Source organism: Vespa crabro, chromosome 11 (assembly GCF_910589235.1).
Source record: "Vespa crabro chromosome 11, iyVesCrab1.2, whole genome shotgun sequence".
In the NCBI taxonomy this organism is placed as follows: domain Eukaryota; kingdom Metazoa; phylum Arthropoda; class Insecta; order Hymenoptera; family Vespidae; genus Vespa; species Vespa crabro.
In genome coordinates this window covers 2,426,901-2,439,958 of record NC_060965.1, presented here as the reverse complement: position 1 = coordinate 2,439,958, position 13,058 = coordinate 2,426,901, and the positions used below count along the sequence as shown (strand labels likewise).

At 36.0% G+C, this 13,058-nt stretch overlaps 1 protein-coding gene across 4 annotated transcripts in view; it reads left to right on the top strand.

Moving 5' to 3' along the window:
• Positions 1 to 13,058, top strand: part of LOC124428079 (discoidin domain-containing receptor 2-like) — a 159,859-nt gene that overhangs the window by 71,564 nt on the left and 75,237 nt on the right. For all 4 annotated transcript variants that reach the window (XM_046971689.1, XM_046971688.1, XM_046971687.1 and 1 more), the window contains 2 exons: positions 3,866 to 4,115; positions 7,409 to 7,511. In XM_046971689.1, the coding sequence (XP_046827645.1) occupies positions 3,866 to 4,115; positions 7,409 to 7,511 (353 nt within the window). The remainder of the gene's footprint in view (positions 1 to 3,865; positions 4,116 to 7,408; positions 7,512 to 13,058) is intronic.

The following is a 13,058-nucleotide window of genomic DNA, read 5'->3' as shown; positions in this document are numbered from 1 at the left end:
TCACGCTTTCCGATCGGATAATCGCGTCCCGTTCTTTCTCTCTCTCTCTCTCTCTCTCTACCCTAAAAATTCCTTAAAGAAAGTGCAATCGTTCGCGAGTAAAAAGAAAGAGAAAGAGAAAGAGAGAGAATGAGAGATAGACAAAGAGATAGAGAGAGAAAAAGAGAGAGAGAGAGAGAGAGAGAGAGAAATAAAATCTTCGTGTCGTGGTTGGAGAACAAGACGTCTCAGAGATTGCTACAAACCGAATAATTCAGAACGAGATTTTCACCGTATACTTCTGTATCTAACCTTTAAGAAAAGATCTTTCGTGATATCAAAAGAGTCTTTGAAATAAAGTCTCGATTTATTGTTCTTTGTTAAGTTGCTTTAAAAGCACCTTGACAAAAATATGAAATTTTCTTTTCTGTTATATTCTTAAAGAACAATACTTGACCATACGAAGTTCCGTATTTCAAAATACCGTACTCCGTTCTTTATATTATGAATTATGAATTAATACAGACTGTACAAAATTATTGATTAGAGTAATAATAAATTATGAATTAGTATCGATTATACAATACAATATTGATGATACTTATTAGTAATGTATTTATTTGTAGTAATAATTCTCCCTCTCTCTCTCTCTCTCTCTCTCTCTCTCTCTCTAAATATTTCATATTAATTGTTGTTCTATGATTTAAAATGATTTTTTATTTCACGAAATACAGATCGATTAAAGATTAAAAATATACAAAGTAGTTCCCTTTGGGATTAATTTTACTTTCGGATTAAACGTGTAAAGTAAGTGAAAACTTTAGAAACGTCTACGCGGACGACCAGAATTAGGTAACTAGCAAACTTACAATTAGACAATTCTATTCAAGTTCGAACTTATACCGTTAGCGGTGCCATTTCAATGAAAAGATTTCCATCGATTTGGTATTTCCACTGTGAATTCATCCTACGGTGAAATTCTCATTCAATTGGACTTAGTAGATATCAAGGTTTTCAAACAGTTTTTCAGATAATGATCGATAAGTTTCGAAAAATGATCCAACATTTTCACGGATATGTTCGTTCGTTCGTTCATTCATTCTCATGTTTAATGAACGATATTAGACGGTACGATCTCTCGAAAAACTTTTATTCGTAATCCATAAAGTCCACTCTTAGTGGCTCAAGGATCCACCCAGATTGAGATCCTTCAAACTTTCATCGGGATGCTTTAATAAGAAATATTCTCAACGCTGTTTTTTAATTATTTTCTTCGATTCCATTCCGGAGGATTGATGGTGGGACTTTTGCGTTACGATAAAATCGAACGGTACTAGATAAGTATTAAAAAAAAAAAGAAAAAAAAAAAAGAAAAAAATAAATAAATAAATAAAAAGAAAAAAAGAAGAAGAAGAAGAAGAAGAAGAAGAGGAGGGAGAGAGAGAGGGGGGGGAGGGAAGGAGATAAAGAAGGAAAATAAAACAAAAAGGGATCTTCCGTAGGACGAAAACGACGCTTCTTCTCTGCTGAGGGTGAATTCTCAAGAGAGTACGAAAGAAGGCTTCCTCGTTCCTAATTAATTCCATCACTGCTCCTTACCTTTCCTTTTCTACCTTCCTCTCTCTCTCTCTCTCTCTCTCTCTCACTCACTCACTCACTCACTCTCTTTTCCTCTCTCTCTCTCTCTCTCTCTCTCTCTCTCTTTTTCTCTCATCCTTTCTGGATCTACCCTACTTTCTCTTCCTCCTTTCAAGATTGTGAACAAGTTCGTTTCCTGTAGAGAAGTGAGAGACAATAGTAGAAAGGACTGGTTTTTTCTCGTAAAATCGGTGGTAACCACGAAAATGCATGTCCGTCCAAGCGAGGGCGTTGAGATAACTCTGGAAAGTGCTCGCCAACACCTACAGGGAAAGAGAGAAAGAGAGAAAGAAAAGGACAGGAAAAGCCTCGACGTTTCTTTCGAAAGGGAAAAAAAAAAAAGAAAAGAAAAGGAAAGCGAAAGAGACAGAGACAGAGAGAGAGAGAGAGAGAGAGAGAGAGAGAGAGAGAGGAAGAAACGGAAAGGAAAAAAAAAGGGTACGAGATAAAGATACGACGGAGGGGACGCGGACGTAAAAAATAAGGGTGGCGTGGAGAAGATAAAGAAAAAGTATCGACTTAAAGAGACTAGTAACGGGATGGGAAGAGGACTGAAAGGAATGAAAGAGACAGAAAGAGAAGGAAGGAGGATATATGCTGAAGAGAAACGGAATGAAATTTGCATCGCAAAATCGTTCTGTTTACATCTCCTTTCTTCTTTTCCTCTCTCTCTCTCTCTCTCTCTCTCTCTCTCTCTCTCTCTCTCCCTCTTTCTTTCTCTTTCTCTTTTCATGCAGGGTAATGATAGTACTTTGGCATGTGGGATGAAGAAAAGAAAGAGAAGAACCTTCGTTTATCGAACAGGAGTCCGCTTTTCAAATCTCTCTCTCTTTCTTTTTTTTTATTCCTCTCTTCTTTTTTTCTCTTTCTTCCTCTTTTGTGTCTCGTAGGCTTGTTTGTTCTGCACGGGTTATCGAGTGCATACAAAAGGTTCGACGAAGTCGCATCTCGTCTAGCGTTCCTAGAAAGATCCCTCTTCCCTTTCCACCATCACAATTCAGTTGAATGGTAGGTACGTTCGATCCAGCAAACGGGTAGCCCCGATTTTTCTATAACACTGTAACTCCTTGTTATCAAATCCATGAACGGGATAAAGGATAAAGTAGATCAATTTTAACCGGTATAATAACGTGACCTTTTATAAAGTGCATATATATTAATCCTTTTTTAACGGAGGTTAAAGATCTTTATATATAAACTTTCTAAAGAATTTAATTACGTTGAATATCCGAAGAAAAACGTGTGTTATCAAATGAGAGAAATTTTAATATCTAACCCTCTCTCTCTCTCTCTCTCTCTCTCTCTCTCTCTCTCCCTCTCCCTTCCCCCAAAAACCCAAAACTAACCTTCCCATGATAATATCCTACCGTCTAACATTTTAAATTACTTTTGTAATATCTTTAAAATCTACTATGTACCATAGTTTCTCGATAATCATTTCTAGTCCTACTTGATGCACGTTGCCAGTGTCCTACTTTTCAAAGTACAGAAACCAACCCTCTCAGTTCTCTCTCCTTCGTCTATGGTGGTAGGGAGGTGAATGACACTCGCGTCTTTCTACCTGCGTAGTTACGTACATTCGAGGAAACTTTCAATGTGGGTCGACGCGGTCGGAATATCTTGCAGTTTCCAAGCTAAGTCCGGACTCGCGAGATACGAGGGATTGCTTCAGTGGATGGTGTGTAGGAAGGACGATGATCGTGAGCGTGTCTACGTATCTGCTTTATATAAACGCGTTCTATGTAGCTGTATATATCTGTGACTACGTGTGAGGCGAGTATAAATGGGCCGGGAAAGGAGGATCTAACGGGCGTTGCTGCGACCTCGCATTCATCGAATAAAATAGTTTTCACCCTCTTGCCAAGGTGTAGACATACATCCTATCTGTTAGAATGAACAAATGGAAAAGGGATATACCAACAAAAATATATATCGTTTCATCGATAGTAATGATATTTGAGAGTCATCTTAGATAGAATAGGTTCTTGAACCTTATGATAAATAAGAAACAAATATATCTACTTATCTATCTATCTATATATATATATACATATATATATATATATATATATATATATATATATATGTATATATATATATATATATGTATATATATGTGTGTGTAAAGTACAGTCGAATTTTGAACTATCAAATGAAATGATATCGATCTGCTCCCTTTATTGAAGACTTCGTTCTAATAATAATATATTGAATATTTGATAACATCTACTATTTATTTTCTGCACAGGCTATCGACGGAAAATCAGCAGTTCGCGGTTACAAATATGCCAGGGACATGCTCGATGACCGAACCAATTCAGGATCGGCAATAGTTAGTGATGAGGAACGTCTCGTTGGTGGTGCGTCCAGGTCGATGACCCAGGTCGTCGGTGACATGTCGGTGTTTGCTATAGTTTTGGATTTAGCTTCGCTTCGAAGATTACTCATTGCCATCTTTATCCTGTTATCGTTACCTTGTTATCGATGCCTGGATCTAGGTAAGTTTTATCAGATTTTACAATCCAATATTTTTTTCTTTCTTATATATACAAAACAAAAAATCTTTATTATCTTTTTTTAAATATTACGCTTAAGAGAAATGGATAATATAATTTTTATTTTTGCATGTTTTCGTTTCTTTTTTTTTTTTTTGCATCAAAATCACGTTGCATACACATAACGAAGGAACAATGAATTGAGAAACGTACATAGGAATGTACACACGTACTCGTGGAATAAGTATGCCATGCATCGTCCCTGGGGTACTTTCCGTTTGTAGGAAGGTACATATACTCGTACAAGGGAATACAATTCATTTCTTGGAATTTCCTTTGGTTTCTTAAACACACGTAAACGTGTGATAGTATTCAATGAGGTTAGTAGATCGATATAGAAAATCCATTGTTCAGAGCTATTGTACAAATTATAATGTACGATTAATATTTCTATTATTATCAGATATTATCAATAATAATAAAGAATTTATATTTGTTTGTTGAATTTATATTCGATTGTTTTGGATTATACCATTTTCATTATCATTTATAATATTGAAATATTAAAGAGTTATTGAATACTAATGGAATACTAGTAACTTTCAATTAAAACAACATATTGGTTACGATAGTTTAATGAGATAAAATGTTTTGTTCCATTATTACTTGGATGTTCATCAAAAGTAAAAAACAAATCCAGTCACGTCTATTTTACGATCGATTTACAATTATACATAGTTATCCCTTTTTCCATCCTCGAAAGCAAAGTGAACGCTTCTCATAAAACGGACGCACGAGTCTCTCACGCATCTACCAGCTTGGAGAGCTATTGTACCCACGCAAATGAAATGTCAGCCGCACGATGAATTAACAATACTATCTAATAGCTGCTCAGACGCAGACGAACGGCCGAGTGTCATTGTACTAAATCGTTCTCGCATGGCACTGCCTATGCGGCTGAGCTCTTTCCTCCTTGTTATTATTCTTTCTTTTTGTTTTGTTTTCTTTATTTGTTACATTTAATTTTTGTTTCTTTCCCTCTCTTTCTTTCTCTGTCTCTGTCTCTGTCTCTGTCTCCCTCTCTCTCTTTCTCCCTTTTCTTTCTTTTTCTCATTAACGTGAATCAATTAATGGCCATAGTAAAATATCAATTTTATTCGATATGAAACCAAAAAAAAAAAAAAAAAGAATCTTATTAATTTATATCGCATAATTCTATTGAATTCCTATCGTATTATAAATTCTCATATGTTCCAGTTAGAATGAATTAATATATTACATCCCGTTCCTTGATTTACGCAATACATTTTGCAAACGATAAATTATCATTACCGTTTACACGCCTACTTTTATATACGTTTACTCTGTTTATTATGATTCAATTTTACGCGATCAGAAAATATTCTATATGTACCATTATAATATTTATTGAATTTATTGCTTTGTGCTATAACAACGTAGTGAATTTTCTTCTCCCTTTCTTTTTCTCGTATATCGATAGACTTCATTTAAACGTGACTTTTGTCCGCGACGAAAAAGAAAAAGGAAAAAAGGAACCAAAAAAAAAAAAAGTAAACAAAGAGAAAAGAAAATGCATAACAAAAAGGAACGAAATTGAATGAAACATGAACACGTTTTCGCCTAACTCAAAGAACATGGTGTAGAATGGAACGTAATGGGTATTAATGAAATCGACTTAATTTAAAATCGATAATATCCCAAGAGAGAATCAAAAGAATTCAATCTTCTAGCTTTAGTATTTTCCAAGGTAACACAACAATCCATCGTCGTAGAACGGCGAAAGCGTTCTAAAATATCATACCGGTCCACCGCCTATCGATCTCGTTCAATGACGTGGAGCACACGTATACATATGACTTCCGTGTGATGGCAACATATCGATCGTGTCGCGATTCGTTCGGACCATTTGTTATGCACGCGACGTGTTAAAACGCGTTGCGTCTAGAACGTCGCGACACGTCAAAGTGACTTATTGCCTTGGGACATGAGACCAGCCGCGTGGCTTCGTAATGGTTATCAATCCGTACCACGAACTGAACTTTCTTCGTTTATACACGATATACAGGTTGTAACTATTCGAGACACACTATATCAGAGATTATGTACAATCTTTGATTCCATCATCCAACGGATTCGAGTTTCTATTCCATCATCCAAAAATCACACGTTGAATTATACGAGAAATTTCGAGAGTTTCTCGGGATTATTCTAAGCTCTATACGAATACATAAGCTTAGAGAGAATAACTAGTGAGACTAGTTGAGTAGTATGTTATAAGTACTTCTATTTGTAGAGAAACTTCAATATTCGTTGGAGTTTAACGAAAGGCTTGCATATCACAACAGCTAGTTTAGTCACTCAAGACACAATGGGGCTTCAGGAACGATTTCTGATCTAGCTCTGGATACCCACAACATTGAAGTTACTTTTGTTGTAATCAGGCTGGAACGTAATGGAAACATTGCTGCAAGTCGTATGGATCGACTGGAATACATACAGAAATCTCCATGCATCTATGGTATATCCAAGTACATTCTGGGGTTTAGGTGAAACGTAAAGCATTGTTAGAAATACTCTCGAAGTTATATTCCGATGGCGTAATATGGGAAACGATATGAGAGGAAATAGTGTGAGGGGTAGAAAAGAGAATGAGGAGAGTGTGCGAAGGTAAACCAGCAGGATAGGTCGCGCGAAGAGCCGTCCGGCTAATCCCACGTCCGCTGCATTCTGCAATTTTGAAACTTTGCCACGTAACTGCAGAACCGTAGCTTAAGTGCAACGGCGTATCGCAACTTGTTGTTACTACCCCTCCATTCTTTATCTTTCACTCTCTCTTGTTCTCTCTCTCTCTCTCTCTCTCTCTCTCTCTCTCTCTCTCGCTCTCTCGCTCGTTCGAGTTGTACATGACTTCCCTGCAAACTCGACGATTTATCATGGACTTCGCCTACCTGTGTGTTACCAACGTTTTCATCGTTACACCCTTGTCCTACTGTCCTCTTGCGCTATCCTCTCTAACGTTAGCTCATACAGAATAGAACAAAGCTAGGCGCGATAATATTATCTATAATTCAAATTCGTTATCTCCCTTGAATTTGATTACGATCACGAAACTGGTACGAATTCTCGAAAAGCATTAACTTAATTAATTTCCATAGTTATACTCTTATCTTGATTTACTTGTATCATAGAACTAACGCAACAAACGGTTAGAAGTTAACGACGTATACAGATTGACATTGATCTCTGGTTTAATGTAGCCCCTCCAATTGTTTCAGGACAATGCGCCAACGCTCTGGGCATGGAGAGCGGTGAAATCCCCAATGAAGACATCACGGCCAGCTCCATGTATGATCCTAGTCTTGGGCCGAAGCATGCGAGGTAAGGGAGAACAATGATATCGCACAGGTATAATCCAATGTTTGCGTTGGATGCCAAGTACCGTGGTCATTTTGCCATATACTCATATAGAAACAAATTCCATTCTCTCTCTCTCTCTCTCTCTCTCTTTCTCTATCTCTCTTTCTATCTCTTTCTATCTCTATCTCTTTTTCTTTCTTTTTATCTCCTATCTTTTTCTGTTATCAACGAACGTTAATAAAGGCGTGTTTTTGCTTGCCTAATAATTGTTTCCATCTGAATTCGTATTGGTACTGGAATATCTTTTGCTTAAATTCAAAAATTCATGATACGCGTACTGGGATATTCACGGTACCGCTATCCCCTTTTATTGCTTTATAACCTTTAAAGCCGTTCCGTCCGATAAATAAATCCTCTCTATTTTATTACTTCTTTTCATTCTGTCTCTTTATCCCTATCATAAATAATTCGTCACACGGGAAAAACAAAGTTGAAGCGATTTTTGCAAACCGCAAAAATCAAAAGCTACGAATGACATTGATCGGTCTAAACGAGACAATTCGTTTGCGGTTCACGTACGATACGCAATTGTCGTTGGTTTTTAATAAATGAAAATTAATCTTTTTACAATGAATTAACATTAACGTTTAACCAACCATCAATCTAAATCTAAATCTAAAAATTTACCTCCAAAATGCGATATCCATTTTATAATTGGAGTTGTCGATCGAGGTCAATCGAAAAAAATTCTGGATATATACATATAAATCTTTTGTTTGTGGTTGTATCGAATGACCATATTTTCATTAACGAGAAGGACTATAAATTAGGAAGCGTATGTGCCACCTATAGCAGGTGCATTCAATTAGATAGCCTTTGCTGGAGTTACATATCGTGAGGATGGGTTACCGGAGCCGTAGGCAAACGGGTACAGGAGGCAGCCACAACGCGGCACGGATCCGAGCCAGAGAGAGAGAGAGAGAGAGAGAGAGAGAGAGAGAGAGAGAGAGAGAGGGAGATAGAAGAAGAAGAGAGAGAGAGAGAAAGCACACGTAATAGAAGATGGGGTGAGGATACGCGTTCGTGTATAGATGTGTTTGTGTGTACGTGTGTACTCGAGAGAGAGAGAGAGAGAGAGAGAGAGAGAGAGAGAGAAAGGAATACGAAGCATAGACAGAGGGGTGAGCGGAAGGTGGAACGAGCTCGACTCCTACAAATTACCTCCAATTTCGTGTAAATTCCTGGTGCCTGCGTCAGCGTAATACCTGTATTAGGACGCCCAGCTCCGGCTCTTAGACGGCAATAAATCTGTATTAGGGCGAGTCGCAGCTCCTATTCGCAAAACGGGCTACCTGGTACGACGTGACTGGTTAATTTTTCAGAGATACGATTTGTCCGATACTACTACCCTCGAATACCCCTTTCGACTTACCATCGTGTTATATATCTTTCTCCGAAACGAAACCTTATTCTCTATATTGTCCTTGATTATGAAAAAAGGGAAAAAAATTCGATCAATAAAAATGATTAAGGCCGCTAACGGGCATTGCCTGTATTTGACACCATAAACGGTTTTCCTTTTTTCCGTAACTATAGCGATCGGCAATGGACTACTGTAAAAAGTCTCTGTGTCAATGTATAAGAGAGAAAGAGAAAGAGGGGAAATATGAGAAAGATATATAACCAGAGAGAAAGAGAGAGAGAGAGAGAGAGAGAGAGAGAGAGCCAGAGAGAACACCGAAGAAAAGAAGATAAGAAAACTTTAGAGCGGTAGTCGGAGGATTGGAGGGGTTAGGGGGAAGAAAAAAAGGAAAAAAGAAGAAAGAGAGAAAAAGAAAAGAAAAGAAATAGATCTGTACAAGGCACGAGGGAGAAAAAAACGCGCGAAGCTATAACAAGGGAAGGAAGGTAGGAAAAAAGAATGAGAGAGAGAGAGAGAGAGAGAGAGAGAAAGAGAGGGAGACAGGAAGTAGTAGCGTGACGAGTGGTGAAAGTGAGAGGCAAATGAAAAAGGAAGAATACTGGTGAGTATCGGACAAACATAAAGCGTTTTATAAACGTAACGTGCGTCGTCGGTTTTAAAGTGTTGAAAATACGTGAAAAAGAAAAATGAACAAGCATATTCCTTTTTCTCGCCCTCGCCTTCGATCTAACCTTCTTATTTTTTCTATTTCTTTTTTCTTTTTTCTTCCTTCTTTTTTTCTTCCTCTTCCTTTTTTTTTCTTTTTTTTTTTTTTTTTTTTTTTACCATTTCCAAATTTCCCTTTCGTTCGTTCCGATGATTTATGAAAAAGGATAATAATCTATCTGTACATTGTTTTCTTTCTTTTTACCTTGTCATGTAATTCTTAACTACTTGATCAGAGAAATGTATATATATATATATATATATATATATATATATACGAATGACGTATGTATGTATATAAATATATGACATGAATTTGATAACAGGTGAAAAGTAAATATGTCAGTTTTTATTAACCATTAAGGGAAGAGATATGAGAAAGAAAATGATCGCATTTTAACTAAGAGAAGATTTCGTAAATGTTTTGACAAATTTTCCCTAGAACAACGTCAACCCGTATCGTACGATTTACTGAAATTTCATAATAAAAAAAAAAAAAAAAAAAAGAAAAAGAAAAAAAAAGAAAAAGAGAAAAGAGCAAAATGAAGGTGGGAAAAAGAAGAAAGAAAAAAAAAAAGAAACAAATCGTTAATAAAATAAAATGGTTTATTCTGAAGCTGAAATATATTTTTAAAAATGAGCACTATAGAAAGAAATAGAGAGAGAGAGAGAGAGAGAGAGAGAAGTTATATACCTATCTACCTCCAATATCAGTTCTTTCAGTCTCTTTGTTGGTGTATCTATCGGCACCACACAGCAGTGGCTATCGATCTCCTATATTTCTCCCTTCATAACATCACGAGCAGCGACGTTTATCTTGGACGTTCTACACAGTTCACCCTCCTCAATCCCCTTCCCTCTCCCCTTCCCTTTTTTCTACAGGCACACTGAATTCACGTACATTTCATTGACATAGCACGCGCCGCTTTGTAACCGTAGGAGAGCCCACTTTACATAGAATGTTTCACTTGAAGAGAGAGAGAACGAGAGAGAGAGAGAGAGAGAGAGATGGAAAGAAAAAAGAGGTTGGGGAGTTACCCCCGTTGCGATAAGAGGCTGGCCGCGCATTTTGCCTTCGTTAAATTAACATAGGAGGAGTAGTTAAGGTGTAACTAGGTCAGTACTTGACTACCGAGCGCCGTATTTATACTTATATCGCGTCTAGTCAAACTCTCTCTCTCTCTCTCTCTCTCTCTCTCTCTCTCTCTCTATCTCTATCTCTATCTCTCTCACTATTTCTCTCCTTTTTATTTCCAAGGACACGATATTTTACTATAAAGCTATCTTTTATTTACGTTTTTCTTCCCTTTTTTTCTTCTACTCAGTTCTTTAATTACTTTTTTTTATCTTTTTCTTTTCTTATTTATTTATTGATTTATTTATTTATTTTTTTTATTTCTTTTTTTTTTTCAATCGACATACGATCGCGCGAATGCTAACGACCGTGATAGAAAGTGCGAAGCACAAACAGCGTTACTAAATGCCCGTGTAAACGATCGATTGACTTTCACTATGCGAATGCATTTACGAACTTAGTCCAATTTCAATTCGACTCGACTGATTGAATTCAACGTGCAAAGGTAGGAATTGATCTAACTCGGCCATCGCTATTAGTTTGTAACATGGAACGCAACCGTATTTTAGTGTTTCAAATTAAATAAAATTATCGTGCGAATGAAAACCGATACGATAATATTTATTAATACGATATACTTTATGATCGAATATTCTTTTTTTTTTTTTTCTTTTTTTCTTTTCTTAGAGATCACATTACTATTATTATTATTATTATTATTATTATTTTTATTATTATTATTATTATTATTATTATTATCATAACAAATATGTTGAATCAAAATATGAAATCTTTTCGAAAATTGACGGATGTACAAACAGTCAAGTATCACGTCACCCTCATTGTCACGGGATTTACTTTGACGATAGAAAAAGAAAGAGAATAACGGGAGCTTTAAAATGACGTTTCCATTTTACGATCTGTAACATGTCTCGGATCGATCGGACTTTTCTCTCAAGTTCTGAAATTGAAAGTCAAGCGAAACTCATTCGACGGAAAAAGGAAGAGAGACAGAGGAAAACGAGAGGTGGTAGAAATGTTTCGTCGAAATTTCAAATGGAAGAAACGTGAAGCTTATATCGCCCACGGGGCTACTGAGTTTACGATCGGCTGGTACATAAAATTCATCGAAAATACACCGCCCATGTATTTCAACCCTTATCTAAGTCCCCTGTCATCGATTGAGAACTGACCATTATTGGGTATCAATACGTTTCTATGAATTATGTCTCAAATTTACCAATAGTTCTTCAAGTTTTTCTTACGTTGCATATGTCGCAGAATTTATCGTTAAAACGAAAAAAAAGTTCGGATATATATGCATATATATACGTTTATAATTCAATATATATATATATATATATATATATATATATATATATTTTATAATTAAATTTTAATAATAACCATTAAATTATTGATCTATTTTGATTAAACGCAAAAAGATACTCAGTAACAGGATAGTCTTCCTAAAGTTAAAATTTCATTTTATTATAAGAAGAATATCCTTTAGAAATTTGCCTGTTAAAATGTTTAAATTACGTTAAGCAAAGAAGCGTTCCTTGTCAACTCACAACTCATACAGCTTAACGAAAAGAGTATGGAAGGAGTCTAACTATCGCAAGATTGAGTTTCCTTTTACGAGTAACAAAGAAGTGAAAAGGTTTTTTTTGCAGGTTAATCATTTAATTTCTTTTTCTTTTTTTTTTCATATCTTTTTCTTCCTTTACTATTTCTTCTTCTCCTTCTTCTTCTTCTTCTCCTTCTCCTTCTTCTTCTTTTCTTCGGTAGCATAGGAGACTTTTGCTTTATCGTCCCCAACGACCCGAGGCGTTCCATTATACTTTCTACGTTCTTTTCTTTCAACGTAAAATTTCTTAAAGTATAATGTATTCGTGTACCTACGTGAAGTAACAAGATGTCTCAAGGGTTTAAATCCTGAAAGGGACGGATAATTAATGAGAGAGCATGCACCGATTATTTATCTAACGTGTCGTTTACGTTCTATAGTCTCTACGACGAGATTTTTGATTAACAATGCCCAAGAGTATTTACATCCTTCTTCGACTTACTTGTCTTTATTTGTCAGTATAAAAAAGTTTATTGGTAGATAGCTTTGAAACGAACAAAACAAAGAAAAAAAAAAACAAAAAAAAAAAAGAACAAAAAAACAAAAAAAAGAAAAAAAAGAAATAAAACAACTCGTACTTAAAATATCCCCATGAAATTTTTCCAATTCTTGATAACAAGTCAAAAACCATTTGGAGATATTGAATTTCCGTAAAGAAATCGACCACTTTGGGGCTATATCATTGGCTAGCGCGAAGGACGTGGACGATAACGAAAATCTATTTCCCATATCGAG